At 40.6% G+C, this 17178-nt stretch overlaps 2 protein-coding genes across 5 annotated transcripts in view; one reads left to right on the top strand and one right to left on the bottom strand.

The window, feature by feature from the left end:
- Positions 1–2746, top strand: part of PDE1A (phosphodiesterase 1A) — a 130351-nt gene extending 127605 nt beyond the window's left edge. For both annotated transcript variants that reach the window (XR_005955564.1, XR_005955563.1), the window contains one exon: positions 2398–2746. The gene's annotated coding sequence lies outside the window, so the exon portion shown is untranslated. The remainder of the gene's footprint in view (positions 1–2397) is intronic.
- The window catches only part of PPP1R1C (protein phosphatase 1 regulatory inhibitor subunit 1C), a 55244-nt gene that overhangs the window by 12036 nt on the left and 26030 nt on the right, over positions 1–17178 (bottom strand). For all 3 annotated transcript variants that reach the window (XM_041472849.1, XM_041472850.1, XM_041472852.1), the window contains 2 exons: positions 15071–15108; positions 13361–13421 (listed from right to left, as the gene is read on the bottom strand). In XM_041472849.1, the coding sequence (XP_041328783.1) occupies positions 13361–13421; positions 15071–15108 (99 nt within the window). The remainder of the gene's footprint in view (positions 1–13360; positions 13422–15070; positions 15109–17178) is intronic.

Genomic DNA, 17178 nt, shown 5'->3' with positions numbered 1-17178 from the left:
TGGTCAGAATCTCCTCTGAAGAAGCACTTCTCTGGAAGCTGAATCTTACTGGGCAATGTGTTTGTTTGCTGGAATTGCTAAGCCCTCACTTTTAACATCAGCACCACGTTCAGTCAGGCAGCTGTCTGCCTGAGAGTCAAAACCATAGGACTGGCAGAATTGTTCCCTTATGTCGAAGGATTACAGTAATTCCACCAAATAAAAGGCCACATTTTCAAACCTCTAATCAGCTGCTCCATAATAACAGAAGTCAAAAGCTCTGCTACTGTCACAAATTATGTGTTAGAACTCACTGGCCTTAAAAGTTAGTGAGTAGCATTTTCTTAACACAGCTTCTTTAATTTAAACCATCTTACACTTTCACGGGCAACTTCTGTCATTCTTAGGATTAACCACATGCTTCTCCAGCCTATGTGTCCAGTTGGAGCCACTCTGTAGCCTGACTATCTTAAAATAAGCTGGGAGGCTAAAAGTGGGAAGTAAGTTTTACAGCTAGAAAATCACATCAGCAAAGACTTGGGAAAGCTGATGCTAAAGACAGCTCAGTATTCCAGCTACAGAAGATAAGTCTGTTTAGAGGTAGGGACAAAATTTTAGTTATGTAGGCTGTTATGTACAAAATAAAATAATTATATCACCCTACCTGCTGTAAGTAAATAAGGGAAAAGTTAAGGAGAATTAGATAAATCTTAACTTTTGTAGGAAGTCTTAACTGCTGCGTTCTAAAATATATGCCATTGTTCAACCTCAAATATGGATCAAGTGTAGTATTAGGCTGCAGGGTGTGCTTTATGGCAGAGGTTCAGTTATAAAAATAAGGGTCCTTTCCAGGCCTTGAAATCAGTGAGCATTTACAAAAGCAGAATTTGTCTCTGGGAACAAATGCTTTGTTCACAGCTACTATTCCTTTTACAGAGGATAAAACAAGAGAGTTCTGCTCCCAATATGATAAAAAATTAAATGGCAACTTCTGTGTGAGGAAGTGAATCAAGTGTCATAATTTTATTTCCTCTAATCTGTTCCTGCCAATAGTGGCAACCAAGAACATTTTTCCCTTTTATAATATTTTTTTATTTATTTATTGTGTTCTTAATGGGAAATTTCTGACTGTCTCTCCTGGCCATTTCTCTTACTGCAGCACAGTTATGTCTGTAGATATTCTTGTCCCAAACTCCTGCTGGTGCTGTGCAAACCAGCCTTCAAAGTAAATGCCTAAGCATTTGTAAGGGATTTGCCTTCAACAATTAATTCTTGGGGAAAATGCTGTATTAAAGAAACTGAGCTGAAGGAGTCTGAGGTTTTTGGACCTTACATGGGCTGAGATTGCACCTAGCTGGTCTGTGAGGCTGCACTGTGACAGAAGAGCAGCATGACATTTTATTCATGCTATGTGTTTTAACCTGAAATTAAACGACATCCATTCAAATGGCAATTTTTGTCAAGGTTTAAAAAATATATTGGCTGGCAGAGCTCTTTTCATGGAGGGGAGAAATGGAGCTGTGTGCCTTAGCTCAGGAGCGTGCAGTGAGGGCCGTGAGTGGGGCTGGGACGGCTGGCCCAGAGCAAGGCAAGCCCACTGCTCGCCGCTGTTCTGGCAGCACAGCCAGCACAAGCAAGGTGAAAAAGGAAAATGCCCCTTATCTTCAAATTTCTGAGCAGTAGGAACAAAGCCCAGCAATTTTTCCTGTGATTTGCTTACAGTGATTTGCTCCCCCCAAAACAAAGGGAATGCACTTGTCTGTGATTCCTTGTCCAGCCAGCAGAGAGACTTCCAGGGTTTGATTTTTTTACTAGGCAGTCTGTAACAAGCCCAGGGTAGTTCCATGCCTGACTCGGTTTAAGCAGGATGGATTCATGCCAGAGCACTTTTAAAAATGACAGTAGCAGGCTTCAATAGCTGAATATTTGCACTTCCTTGAAGCCAGGCAATTTAAATTTGTTCGTGATTAGGAAAATAGCTCTGAAATTTTGCAGTTCCCTTTAGGAAGAAAAAAAAGATCCACCAAAAAAAAATTAGCAATACCAGAACATTTCATTTTGCCTAGTTTGTTAAACATAAAAATGTAAACATGCTACAGGAAAATTAATTTTATTTTTATACACATTCAAAACACAATGGAAATTAATGGTTTTTTCTTTCAAAACCTAACTGAAAATGCTTTACAAAACATTTTAATCTCCCCAACTTCATAAGCCATTTCCAAGAAGCTGTATTTCAGTTTTCTTAAGGCATTCTTATCTGACTTCAGTTTTTAGTGGACAGCATTATCCAGCTGCTCACTTTTTCCTGGACAACTGCACTGTGGGTCTACATTTTTTGGGTTTGACTGACATGGGAATTTTTATGAGGTCAATAAACCTAAACAGTTGAGAAAAAACTTATTTCCACATCCTTAGGGGAGAGAATCCTTGAAGAAGAAGAGGAGGCTGTGATCCTGAGAAGCAGAAGCCTGAGTACGTGATGGAGTGAAGTCTTGTGTGTAATCCCTGAACAGCTTTTGCTTCTTCTGTTTCACCCCAGGTCAAGACACCCCCAGCATTCTGTTCAGTTCATATTTTGGATCTATATTTTCTATTTTTGTTATTCTTTTTGTGGTTATTATTTCATTCCATGATCTGGGGCAGACGCATAAAAAATATTAGTTAATGTCAGATGTAAATTTCTTGCTGAATACTCTGTGCAGCCTAAGATTTTTAGAGTTGGGATGAAAATATTTCCAGTGAGTTTTCAAAATGAAGACAGGAGCAAAATCTTTGCTGGTCACCCAAAATTCTAAGGTGGTGTTTCTCTGCTATACTTCCATGTACCATGTGGCTTCCACTTTTAATTAATCCTGTCTCTTTCTTTTGTCAGAAGTCTATAAGCTTCTCTGTAAATTTGCTGATTAATTCCCTACTGAGTTATAATTATAATCTTCTTTGTGGTACTTCCTGTGATGACAAAGGAGATAGGATTTTGGCATCAGCATAACATCACATCATTAATATTGTAAATGTTGAAATTACTTCTTCTTTTACATATTTTATAAGCAACTTCAAAATTAGAAAAACTTTGTATGATTAAAGAAGTGATTGATAGGCCAGTGTTTTGCTTATTATCCCCACTGCAGTTGTTTCATGAGTGGCATGTAAATAATAGGCCATTAATATTTTCTTCACATTGCCCTAAGAAGTCTGAATTTTTGCTTCTGAGACATTTTCCTAGCACACAGTATCACCCATCCAAACTGACACTGCAGAGCTGTCTTGGAGAAGCAGGGAATGTGCTTCCACAAAAGTTGTCACCCACTGGGCAGAAAGGTGAAGCTTGGATTTGGGTGGCTGTGGGATGGTGTTTTCACTGATGTTGTCATTACCACGTTGTAAAAGGTTTAGTCTGTGCCAGTTAGCTCTCAGCCAGAGCGTTCCCAGCTGGGTGCAGGTGCCCAGCATCATTTCCACTGGGCCTCTTGGATCACTCTCCTGACCTGGGAGCATAAAAGGGAGCAGCATTGCTTTGCTGCAAGGAACAATGTTAACACATTAAGGGTACAAATCCCTTGAATCAAGGGAGACAAACTGGATTGTAGCAATTTATGGTGTTTTGCACAGTAACACAGGTAGGTTTTCACACCCTTAAAACAAATGCAAACCAATTTTGTACATAATATTTATGCACAACCAGGGCACTTCTTTGGTAGAGAAATTCAGCAAAATCAAATTCCTATCTTAAGCTTCAGAGGGTGTCTGGCACAGTGTCTGATCTTTTGGGAGAGGAGAAAAGTTAAATCTTTAGTTTGACATCTCTAGTAATATTTTAAATTTGAAATGTTTTCATTTTAACTTGTTCAGCTTATAGAAAATTGAAACTCCACCAAATTCTTATATTTAAGTATTTTTGATTGCTGGAAAATTAAAACCTGTTGTTAAGAAATGCATTATTCAACAAAAAAATGCAGTCACCACAAATTATTTGCATTGCAGTAGGTACAACCAGTCTCACCTTGCAGGTGCCACGGGCAGCAGCACAACACAGGGGCAAAATCTTTGGTGGCTCTTTACTGTGTGAGTGACTTGAACTTGTGAGAAACCTACCTCTTCTGGTTTGCCAAAAGCATCAAAATACCCCCGAGCCAGCACCCAGCACAACCAGAAGACAATTATGCCACAGAAACACTACCTGACACTCAGAATTGTCGGAGCCTGATAACAAGTAAAGCTCTCAATTTTTCTGGAAAGCACAGTGAGAATATCAGTTTACTCAATTTAACTGGGGAAAATATAAACAAAGAACAGAAAAAGTAGACTTTCCTATGTAAGTTTAGACACATTCAGATCACTGCCATAGACTCTTTAAAAATTAGTTTTTACACTTCCTACGTTAGAGTAAGTTGAAATAAAAGTCAGGCTCTAACCACTCATTGCACCACTGGAATGCAGGTAAAATGTAGTAATAACCTCACAGATTTTAAGCTGAAATTAGTCAGATTTAATATACTTCCACTCCTTGTAATGTTCTTTCCATTCAACAGTGGAGCTGCACTAGGAGTCACCAGAGGGAGCCTGCATGCCAAAAATCCCACTGTTTTTCAAAAAACTCTTTTCTTTCAGATTGCAAGAAAATTGAAAGCTGAATTTACATAATTTCTCCTCATTGCTGAAAAAAAGAGAAGGCTGCTGCCTCCCTTTGCCTCTGTAGGGATGGCCAGCCCCTGGGTGCTCGGTGCTGGGCCAGGGAATATATATCCATGGAATAACACTGGTTGTTCTCAGGTTTTGTGAGAGCTGAAAAACCTGAAGTATCCTCCCTCCTTCTGTTTGAAGAAAAACTAGCAGCTACATCGGATGAGAGCTTTTAAACAACATCCTGCTGGCCTGTGCAGCTCACAGGAAAATGAATCCCTTTTCAGGTCCATATGCTAGCTGCAGTATTTCCTGTGTTTTTCTGGTCACAGTCACACACATAATTCATGTGAGCACTCAGTCCTCGCTGCAGGCCTGAAAGGATGTGGTTGAAATGTTCAGGCTGCTCGTGTTCTTGTCTCCATGCCAAAGCTCTGGTGGATGGTTTTGGGAACTCGGTGTTCTTGCTATACTGGGCAACGTTCATCTCAAGGGGTGAAGGAAGGGAGAAATTATGGAGGGGAGAAGAACCACATGGCCTTCTGTAGAAAATTTTTGGGTTTTGATAAATTCAAATAGGCATCCACTTCAAAAGGAAAAAAAAATCAGATACTAAAAACCCAGAAACATCCCCACCACAAGAAACCCAGCACAGATGGTCCCTAAAAATCAAAAGCATGGTTTCTCTATGTTTCTCTTAGCTTAACCACAGAAATAAGGACCACGTTGTTCAGAAACAGAGACATCACAAAGCTAATGTGCTACTGGGACTCAGGGTGAAACCTGAAGTAAAAGCGCTAATGGTAAACTACTGCCCCTGGAAGAGCAGCTTGTGGCCTGGAGCCACTCTCATGGAAATCATTGTCCCGATCCCAGGAGGACTCAGAGCAGGTGGTGAGAGTTTGGCTGATGGCTGTGAGCCTGCACCCACTTGCACATGCTCGTACCAGCACAGCTGATGGAATCGTAGCTGGAAGGTCGTGGGATGATTTTGCTGTGTCAGGCTGATGCCACTGCTCAGTGCACAGTGGTGCCTTTCATGTTACACAAATTCACTATTAACCTTGAGCTTGCCTGTCGTCATTCGGTCTTTTGAAAGCTTTGCCTTTTGGGGGTGGGGATTTTTATATATGGAATTTGACTGCATGGAGAGGAGCCATTAATAGACAAAGAGGGACTGTAGAAATATGCAGTTAGGTACAAATGCAGGGAAGGCTTTTCTTTTGAAGGGTAAATTAAATGAGACAGCAGCCCACATACTGTGGAGATTTTTTAGAAATACACTCCTTAGAGAGGCACCTCTGTCTGTATATACTGCATCTACCTGCAGAGCAGCCCAGTACAGACTGAGCGATCCCCCCACTGCTCCCCAGCCATGATCCCTGGCAGAGCTGCAGCAGGAGCCAAGGACAGTGAGCCCTGACAGATGCTCTTGCCCCCACTGTGTGCACAGTCCTGCCCTGCCTGTCTGGGAGATGGCAAACACTGAACAGGAGCAGCAATGTGTAATCTAGGTCTTCATTCTGCCATCTTGCTTGGGATCAAATTCCGGATTTACAATGCTTTAGATGAAACAGAGGGGCAATTATTATTTATTACAGTAGGGCTGGCTGGAGTCAGTGTCTGCCATGTGGCTTGGTTGTTAGCCTCCAGCACAGAACATACAGCAAAGAAATAAAATTGAATGCCCTGTCAAATGGCTGACTTCATAAGAATCTTACATGTTCTCCTATAAAAATATTATCTTTTCTTCAAAAGCTGCTTCAATTCAGAACACAACACTGCCAAAATCTTTGTAATTTCACTATAAATACATCTTGTAAAAAAAGTAACCAGAACAACACATGCTGCCCTTCCCAGGATTTCTACTTTACATTTTAAAACATGTATTATGATTCCCATATTTTTGTTCTATAGTATTTTATGTCGTTAGCTCTTAAAAGATTAACTTTTTACTGTCCTCTGTTACTGCTTAGAAACTACGATGTTTACACTGCCCTGGATTTAATACAACAATGCTTAATAACAGTATTTACAAGTCATAAATTCTGTTTCACAGCACTTTCCTAAGATTAGCTTCTATCATAAAAGTAAAGTTGTACCTTTAGAAGGAGGCCTGTTTAGCATTCATTGCACAAGATTAGAAGGAGCTATCAGATATGTGGGTTTCACACTGAGCCAGATGAGGCCAGCAGAAATACTCCCCCAGACTGAAGTCTGTGTTGGACCACACGAGGTAATTTAGGCACTGACATTAGTGCTCAACACAGCCCTTTCTTCTTCACACCAGGTAACAGTGGCTATAACACAAACACCCCAGTTTTTCCGTGGAACAGATGTCAAGCTTAGTCTCCACCGGACACCTTGGTCTCTCTATAGGTACTGCAATATTTATTACAGCCAAGGCCAGAGCCATTTTGAAGCAGGAGCTGCCAGCTGTGTGAAATGAAATGTATTCAAAGCTGCCAACAGTAAGGAATTAAATACAGACTACAGCAGTGTCTGCCAGCGTGTTGGGCAGTACCATAACAGTGGCAGCCAACTGAACTTGGGATGGCAGCAATCTGATGTATCCCTGTCACCAACTCAGTGATTCACTAATTAATTTAATTTTTTTTTTTCTTAATTGTATCTACTGTCATCATACTACTGTTCAAGTCTGAGGAAGGAGAGAGGAGGGTAGAGAGAGGAGGAAAGAGACCAGGCACTAGAAGGTAACATCTTGGTAAAGATAGCCAGGAAATTCATTTAAGGACATTCTGCATCCAGTGGTGTTATGCACTGGCTAAGATGTGGATAAGAACAGTATATAAATGATGAAAAAAAGTAGTTTGGGAAACAAAGCTGCATCTCTTGTGACCGAGTTAGGGACAAGGAAAAAACACAATGATACAAAACTGCAGCATAAATCTTCTATTCCCAGTTCTTCATCAGGTCCAGACTGTTGTGGGCCTTCCACCCATCATGCACAAAATGAAGTGCACTGATGGCATTTTGTCACATCACAACAAGTGAACAAAAAAGAGCAGTGCACATGAAGAACAAGGCAGAGTTTAGCCTTCTGTTACCCAAGAAACAGCTCACTGAGACAGATTTTCTATTTAAAAGGAATGTGGTGGAGAGCTGGTGCTACCAGGCTAAAGAAGAGATGTTTCTCCAGGGACATGGCAGCTCTGCTAAGGCATTGGAGGAAGACTGCCCAGCCTCAGGAATTGCTCTAACCACTGGACATTGCCTGTTTTTGTGCAGTAGTCCTAGCCCCCTGCCCAGTAGTTATCACAGCCATTTAGCCTACTGGAAAAGGAAGGAGGTCCAAAATACCACTCAGGACTGAGAGGATAATTGAAAACCATCTCCATCTCCTGTTCTGGCCACATGGCTGATGTGCAGCACAATCATCTTTGAAAAAAGATCATTATTGAAGAGGCTGGAAAAATGTAATAGGCTGAGTCAAAGTGACTCACCCACATAAGAAAAGTTTGACTGGGCACCAGCTCAATTTGTGAATTTTCACAGGCCTGGCCTTGATGTTTAGAAGACTGTGTAAGATATCTGATGTTATGGCTAACATTAACTTCCTAAAAAAATTAATTTAAGCCCATGTATGAAGCAGAAGTAAAAAAAGACATGGTATTTTTCTTTCTAGAATAGTGGGATGTTTGGTGTTCTTACACTGATGTGTTTAGTTAACACTAGAAGCTCTTTGCAGAGTTTGCCATGTAAAAAGGAAGCCTATAAAATGATACAAGTTTTTGTAGTGACTGCTAAAGCCTTAGAAACTTAATTATTGTGCCACTTGAAGTAAATTTAGCCTGAGATTTTTGTTCTACCATGATTCTCATGGGTTCCAAACTCAGTGCTTGCCATACTAACAATAATCTTTAATGTCTCCAGACTCTACCCGTGTTCATTGTTAACCTTCACTCACAAAGTAATGAGATGCATCAGACATCAGCAAGCTGGCCTAAGGGGTTACAAATTTGGATGAGGGCCACATACTCTACTAATTGCTTCTAATAAATTACATATTTCAGGAGGGACATCATGATTTTAATCATTTATTCTGCATGTTGTTTCCTTTGGAGAGAAGAACAGGCAGGCACTAAACAAGCAGAGCACCTGAAATTCATGGCAGAAGCTAGAAAGAGCTCATTTAATATCAACCATCATTGTAAATACGAGAATTATGCATGTATCAAATCCCCGGGTCTGAACACTTTGGGAAAAGCCAGTGAGTTCTTGTTGTTTTAATGACTCAAACCAAAATAATGTCTTTGAATGTTCCTTAGATTTATAACAGCCCTGATTTTATCCCATTTCAAATCTTGTAGCTGGGGCCTAGCCCAGGAAAAGGCCTTTGTTTTTATGCAAAGAAAAATACATTAGGAGGGGAATTTAAAGCTTTTGTTTCCCAAAAGGCTGAGAGGGAAAACAGTCAAATATATCTCTTACTTGTGTGGAGAATGACTTTAATTATGATTTGATGGCTCCTCATTGGGAAAGTGGTCCAGTGAACACAGACAGCTAGAGTAACTTGCTCTAAAGCCTGCTGAAATTAGCAAGATCTTGATCTGATCTGAACAGCCTCTTGCAGAGTGAACTAAGATGAGTGAAGTTTTCCTACTTCCCTGACCTCTAGCACATCCAGGCTAGTAGACTCACTGCTAATGAAATCCTCAAATCACTTGGGAACGTGCACTTCCTTCACAGGGGGAGACCTTGGTGGTATTTAAATAGCCACTAGTATTAATAGCAATAGCTGGTAGATATTGTGGGGCTTTGGGACCTCTAGGGAGCAATGCAGGTTTGGGAACAGCTCAGGCTCTCTTCTGTTAGCCTGTGTAAACCTTGCTTCCTGCCACTGCTGTCAGCATTTCCTTCCAAGGATGAGCTGAGCTACCAAACAAAACATGACTACCTGGGAGAAAGGAAACCTGCCTCAGCACGAAGCATGCCCGGGCATGGGAAGCTGCAGCTGCAGCTCGGAGACTCAGATGTGCTCTTTTGATTTTCAAGTGGCAATGAGACACTAAGGAAGCACCTTCACCTGGGGTAAGTACAATCCACTTCTGCCTTGGCAGTCTAAGGTGCCTTCACTTGGTCCCTCTCTGTCTGGAAGGGTTATCATCCCATTTTAGACTTCTCTGGCAAGTGTGAGGGTAAAAAATGAGCCTCCAGCAAGACTTCCAGGGGCTCCTCTAGCCCACCAAGCAGAACAATGAAGACATTTCTGAAGATGCTGTTTGTGCTTTGATGGATGGAAGGACCTTTGTGCTAAAGCAGCTGGACATCTACTTTGGAAAAGGATCAAAGGATTCTTCTTGGCTTTGTCATACAGAACAAGAAGCAGATTAGTAAAGAGGAAAAAGGCCTTACACATTGAGAACTGACTGGAAAAGATTGCCCAAGGCAAAAGTGGTGACTATTCAAATTGCAAAACATTCCTGTGGTTGTTTTTATGGTATTTTTCATAGGCAGGTTCAAGCTAACCTTCACACATTAAGAAGAAGACCTTAAAGGATGAGAAAATTTGAAGTTCACGCATAAAAGCGCATGAATAACAGAAGAAAAACTGACACAAAGAGGGGAACTGGAGATGATGAACCCTTAGTTAAGACTGCTGCTAAACATAGAAAAAAACTGTGACAAGGGGTGAATCACAACATACAGAAAATAGAATGGGTTCCTTTGGTGCAATCTTCAGACCCTGACTTTTGCCAACACTGCATGCTACATACCAGCATGGAATTAAACACTAGTGAGGCAGGTTAGGAAAGAAGTATCTATGAAAGCAAAATGGAAAACCTCTTTGACATCCATTAGCTTTGGTAATATAATACTAAGAGGCACACGATGCTCAGCTGTTATCTGGTTGGCCAGCTGAGTCCCTCTCCAGATTACTACTTAAATCAATAGCTCTCACATTGATTTTTCCAGCACACTGTATTCCAGTAAAAAGAACAATGCTCTGAGATGAGTCAGCTATTTGCTCTGTCTGTAGGAACTCTGGTGTGTTTTTGTTTAGGAAAATAAAAGCAGGAGCCAAAGTACACACAGATATGCAGTAATAAGGACCTGCCTGTTGCACCAGGTTTGCTACAGCTTGCTGCAGCAGCCACAGCCCAGCCTTGAGCTAGAGGAAGTTTCTGCAATGATGAAACTGAAATATTTAGGGATGGTCTTAGACAGATAATAATGCTGAATTTTAGTTTAATAAGTGCAATGGCAGAAGGAAAAAATATGCCCCCATATTTATCAAAGAATAGAATCACAGAATCATAGAATGGTTGGGGTTGGAAAAGACATTAAAGATCATCTCATTCCAGCCCCGCTTCAATGGACAGGACTCTGCCCACTAGACCAGGTTTCCTAGAGGTCCAAGCAAACTGGCCTTGGACACTTCCAGGGATGGAAGTCACAGCTTCTCTGGATAATGTGAATCCTTCATCTGGGCAATTTAACTAAGAGGCTGATCTCCATATGTTTACCATGATAGGTAAAACCTCAGCAGTACTGCATTTATTGCATATATTTTCATGTAACATGTACTATAGATCTGGTATTGTAACCAGTCATCACCATTGTCTGATGTTCCTTCAGCTCTTTTCAACCATGCCACCAATTTCCCATTCTATCTGGGCTTCTATCCACAACATCAACATTAATTTCCTCTTTCTCTCTCCTACCTTGCCATCAATACAGAAACCAGCAACCTTTCTCTCACCCAGTTTTGTAATTATTTCAAGACACTTACAGAAAACTGTAACAAAACTATTTTCAGCTACTTGGAGATTTGGAGTCAGGCTGAAGTATGACTCTGCCCATGGTTTCTCTTGATCCCTTTCTGCTGCAGGCATGGAGCAAAGCTCCTGCCATGGCCCCTTTTCTTTCCCACAGCCTTCTGCACACAGCTGCTGTCTCAGCTTCCAGGCTCAGTTCCACTGCCTGCAAGCTTGGCTTATTTCTGGGAACTTTGAGTTAACAGCAGCTACAAACTACTAAAATGCCCCAGAAGTTAACAAATGAAAATATTTGTCCCTCTTCTCCACTCCATTTATTATCTCCAGCTTTAAATGTAAGGTACCAGACTGTAGTCTATCCCAGCTTCCATTAGTAACAGCCTCAGAGGGTATGGAGCAGACAAGGAGCTGTAAAGAATTTTATTTTTTCACTTTACTGTGTATCAAATACCATATTATGAATACACTGTGGGAAAAACAGTGCACAGGAAATGTATGAGTATATGCTCAAAGTTGAGGAGGAGTGTGCAACTGAGAAGCCTGTTATTCAGAAAATACTGTTGAATAGTGTTCAACAGTATCTTCAACTGCTATAAAACTAGAATGGTTTAAATCATTACAAAAACTCTGTATTTCTCAGTAAAAACAGCTTTGTGCATTTCATATTGCTATATATTTGCCTCACAGTCTCTTAGTCCAAACAAAAAAAAAGTAATGTTTTCATATCAGTGAAAAGGAAGAATAATAAATTTCCAACCAGGTAATTTTTAAATTAAAAAGTTCATATTTATGACAGTAACAGTATGGTAGAGCTGGAGCAATCCAGCCAGTTTACAGGAAGGGTTATCAATTTCCAAGTGCCTACTTGTGTATCTGGGACTATGGTGTAATTCAGGATGCTAAGGCAGCTCTAGAGAGGAGCTATGAGGACCTGTTTTACACTGCACTTCATTTGCACAGCATTTAGTTTAGGCTTGTACAGCAAAATAATACAGCAGTGAGATCAATAGGTATTGCTATCCATGCAAATAATTTTTCTTCCAGAAAAAATATTGAAATTGAACATCATAAGATTATTTCTAATATCCAGCACACGAACTTCAGCCTATTTTGGCAAACAGTCTTGTTCAGGCATCTGAGTGATATTTTAACTGTGATTAGGACAAGTGCTAGAGAACTGCAGCTCCAGAATGAGACACATAGAACTGGCTGATACGGTAGATTACCTCATGACAGCAGCAATATTTCACACAACTAATCAGATATCCCAGGTAATAAACTGTGTTAAGCAGACAAATGGAAATTTACGTATTCATTACCTATCAAGAGACACCTGGCAGGATGGCCTTTAGACTGCACTCTGAAATAATCCTGCCCTGACAAGTGTCAGCCAGACATGCTGGTGAATCACCACAGATCTTGCTTTACTGCAATCTCCATCCAGTCAAATTCTGTGCAGAACTACGTAAGAAGCAAGGCCTAAATGTAGCTGTTCTGATCCCAGGTGATATCACTGCTGCTTTTGTACATATTCCTAAACAGCATGTTATCCCTCAAAACTTTCATCAAGACTTCTCATTTTCCTTATCTTCCCGAGAAAGTCTTTACACACCCTATTGTCACATACCCAGAGCACAGTTTTGGTTGTTCTCCTTTTCACAGCTGCCTGGAAATGAGAGCCAGAATATGGGGGAGTGGTTTCAAATAAGAAACAGAGAACTCTATGGGGCCAGCGCCAATAGAATTTACATATTCAAGAAGCTCTGTTCATAGTTTTGCATTGAATTATGTGTTACAGCAAACTAATCAAAGCATAAAACTTTGGGTTTTTTTCCTCAAGCAAATAAATTTGCCCCTGCAGCAAGATTCTGTGCTGAGGATGGGGAGATGGTGAGCATCAGGCAGGTGGGCAGTGCCGGGCAGAGGTGGCTGGGCACGACCCTGTGGCACTGCTCCGGTGCCGCTGTCCCCCCAGGAACCAGGGAGCGGTGCCAGGGGCCGGCAGGAGCTCACGGTACCTTTGAGGGCAGGCGGGGTGAAGACGCTCTGCTTCCTCTGCTTGGGAGAGGCACTCTGCGACTGCGGGGACAAAACAGAGAGGGGCAGTGAGACACGGGCACAGAGAGAGAGATTTCTGCTCCTGGCAGCTCCGTGCGCACCCATCTGAGCGCCCATCCGAGAGCTTCCGAGGAAAACAAACCGTGTACAGCTGATGCCAGCTGCCAGGCTGTCATGTACACAGGACAACTAAGACAAAAATATGTGTTTAATGGACAACCTTTATGACTCCCAGGCAAAATGGACCCAATACTACTGAAAATTACCCTTCACTCTATAAAATATTGTGTAACATAAAATTAGGATAGCCTGTGCTTTTAACAACCTGTGTAATTGATTCTCATAAGGCAAATAAATGTCCATGTATATCAAAATAGTTGCAAGGTTTACATTAGCCAACATTCCAATTACAGTGTAATCAGTGATTATGTGCATGTGTAAGGTGGTACTAAAATATTAATATATACATTTTAATATAAATAAGTGGAAAATCCCTCCCCCTGTACCTTTTCAATATGTTCTATTAAACCCAAGATCATAATTTCAGCAGCAATCACTCAGCCTTTAACTGAGCCTCATTTGAGTGCTGTATTTAGTTAAACTTTGTGTGGCCTCAAAATCTCATCTATGCACAAAAGATAAATTATTCCAAAATAATGGCAGTAAAATTACATATAGAGCAATAATAGTATTATTATATTATCCCAATACACATAGAGTAATAATAGTATTACTACATTATATCAATGTTTAGTTAGCAAAAACTAACTGGAGTACATTCAGTGCTAAAGCAGAGCAGCTTTTGCAAAATGAAAGCAGCTAAATTGGAGTCAATATTATACCAACATAAATTATGTCTACATAAAAAGGACAAGCAAGCCTCATACAGTACACCCTCAGCTAGTTTTGGAAGACATAAACACCATATCACACTCCTAACCAAAAGGTTAAGGAAAAACTGTGTGTAACCAAGCTTTTTTTCCCCCCCTCATTTTATCAATTTCTGGTTGTAGTAATGATGTTGCCTTTACCCAAACATTTGCTAAAAATGCCTAATATATACACCATGAATTTTATTCAGATCTATTTTGTCATGGAATGTTGGAGATATGTTTCACACAAGTAGGGCTAATCCTATTAATTTAGCTTATCACAGTGGATAGAATAATAACATTTATAAATAAAATATTGTCTTTGGAAAGAGAAAGCTATTTATAAACACTATGGGATAACCTGGTGAACCTCACGCCAGCAAATCTTTATATGCTTGTATTGGAGTTCAAATTTGAACCAATCAATACCTCCTGCTGCTATTTAAGGTGCTCTGAGCAGTGGGTGAAGGAGAAAGAGATCAGGGGCTTGCAGGAACCATGCGAGGGGAGTGATCCAGGGTCACCTTGGCTGTGCTGTGCTTTGGCAGGGCATGGCACCAAGGCAGAGGGGAAGCTCACCTCTCCCAGCTCCCTGCTACAGGGAGCTGGCACAACACACAACACGGCTTGACACAGCCCTGCTTTCAAAATGATGGCTCTTAAAAGGCTGTGTTACTGCAGATGGCATGACAATGTAAATAAAAGTATCCACCAGGATGAATCAGTGAGTTTCCAAGAGTTTTTAACAATTGAACTATTTTAACAATAAATATGTTTAGGAAAAATAAAATCACTTACCTCTGCCTGTGAGATGTTTGTTCTCTTCTCGTCCTTTTCTGGAGAAAAACATATGAAAAGAGGAAAGTTAATACAGAAGCATTTCTCGGGGCTAACATTTGTAACTCTGCCATGAACCTACAGCACTGCTGTAAATAAGAAATTAACCTTCTAATTTACAGCTTTTCTTTCTCATTTGTGTGTCTCAGAAAGCCAGAGGCCCTGATTAGCATTTAGACATAAGCACTGCATCTGAAACACTTAACTCCCATTTTTGTCTGTGAATAACAGTGAGCAATGGAGTTCCTTCAGCAGCAGGTCCTTTGTCCTGGCTGGCAGCAGGGCTCTGCACTGCAAGTTGGGCTCTCAGGGACTGCTTTGCCCGGGGACTGAGCTTTCTTCTGTGGTCAGAAAAGGCCTGGTTGGCAAATGGTGTGAAGCAAACTCACAAAGGGTTCCACTGCACTCGAATAATAACAAGAACCTCACCTCCGTTAAGTTATTAATATACCAATACTGGTACTGAATAGTGCCTTGCAGTAATACGTAAAATTAACAAAACAAAGCTTAACAAAGAGGGATCTTTCACCTTAAAAAATTTATGACATTACCAGACTGAATTTTTTACTGAAACTTTTTACTTTTGTTACCTTAATTTGCTTTAGGCTACGTGTATGGCAGAATTGGCAAAACTTCAGACTTCTATTAAAAATAAGCCTCTGAGAATTTGTTTGAACAACTAAGATTGTATGACACAGAGGAGGCTCAAGGCTCTTCCTAACCATGGCATGTAACCATTTTTTCTATGAGCTAAATTATTTCGCTGCTGTTGTCTTCATGTGGTTAATGGCCAGAAAGTATCTGTCTCCTGCTGATGATTTCACAAATATTTGACAAAGATCATGCAGGATATTTGATACACAGTAGTTTGGAGTCCTAAAATAAAATGTCATTCAAAACATAGACATCAATCTCTCACTGTTGCAATGGGCCTTCTAAAATTTTCCACTGGCAGATATCAGTGTATCAGTAATTTTCACTGAGGTGGGACAGATCTGTAGCCATAGGTCTGAGCAAAGAATTAGGCCTAGGCAATATCATTTCATCTGACTTATTCTGTAGATATTGGCCTCTTGTGGTGTGCTGTGTATGAGGGGACAAGCCAGTCCATGCAGCTGGGTCGATCACATTTTCTGTCACATCCTTTACCATTGTCTCTGTGCTTCTTTCAAACATTAATTGATTTACTAGATTTTTCAATATAAGTATTTTGCATTATCTCTCTCAGAAAGATGTTCAAATCACTCAGGGTTAAAAAATGTAATTGAAAACAGGGCTGATTACTAAAGCATGGTCCCACAGACACAGAATTAGACAAGACAATCAGGAGTTTCCTGCCATTGACATTTGCGTGAACTTTGGTAAGGTCACTGATCTCCTCCTGGACTTCCCTACCTGTAAATAAGTACAGTAGTGTCTATTTCAGTATAGAAGTGTCTATTCCAGCCCACAAAACACTTTGGGGTATGAAGTCAGGCTGGTTAAATGGGGGATTATGTATGTGCTTGCAGCCTTTCTTATTGGTTGCATACCAACACATCAATTAGTCAACATTAGACTTTTGTTTTATTCAAGATACTGGATTTAGCTTAAATGCTGAAATTTGAATAAATCAGGGACTTTCAGCAAAGAACAATGAAGAGTAAGTTACGTCCCATTCCTTCCTGAAGATCTAAATTTGCCCAGATTAAAAATATGTTTTGTGAACCCAAGGTGATGCTTGCATAAGGAACAAAAACTGACATCAGTAGCTTTGTTGTGTTTCAGGTCTTGATCCTCAGAATGTGCACAACTCCAACCCTTCGGGCTCGCACATTTAGTGTTCTGAGTGATGTGACACTAAAATTGTCAGAACTGGAACATTTGCAGCCTTTCCCTTCAGCCAGCAGCCTTTCTGTGACAGGCAGCTTTGGGAATAAGGACTGGTCCTGTATGGAGTTAGATAAACCATTCATATCCACAGGGCAAATAGTGCCAGTGAGAAGCATCAGACAATGTGGACACTTAAGGACAGCCTGTAAAATCACATAAACAAACATTTTCCAAATCAGTAAACAGAGATTGGAAAG

The sequence above is a fragment of the Pyrgilauda ruficollis genome, unplaced genomic scaffold, assembly GCF_017590135.1.
Source record: "Pyrgilauda ruficollis isolate IOZ18807 unplaced genomic scaffold, ASM1759013v1 scaffold3, whole genome shotgun sequence".
In the NCBI taxonomy this organism is placed as follows: domain Eukaryota; kingdom Metazoa; phylum Chordata; class Aves; order Passeriformes; family Passeridae; genus Pyrgilauda; species Pyrgilauda ruficollis.
Note: the sequence above shows the minus strand (reverse complement) of the source record. Positions and strands in the feature narration are given on the sequence as shown.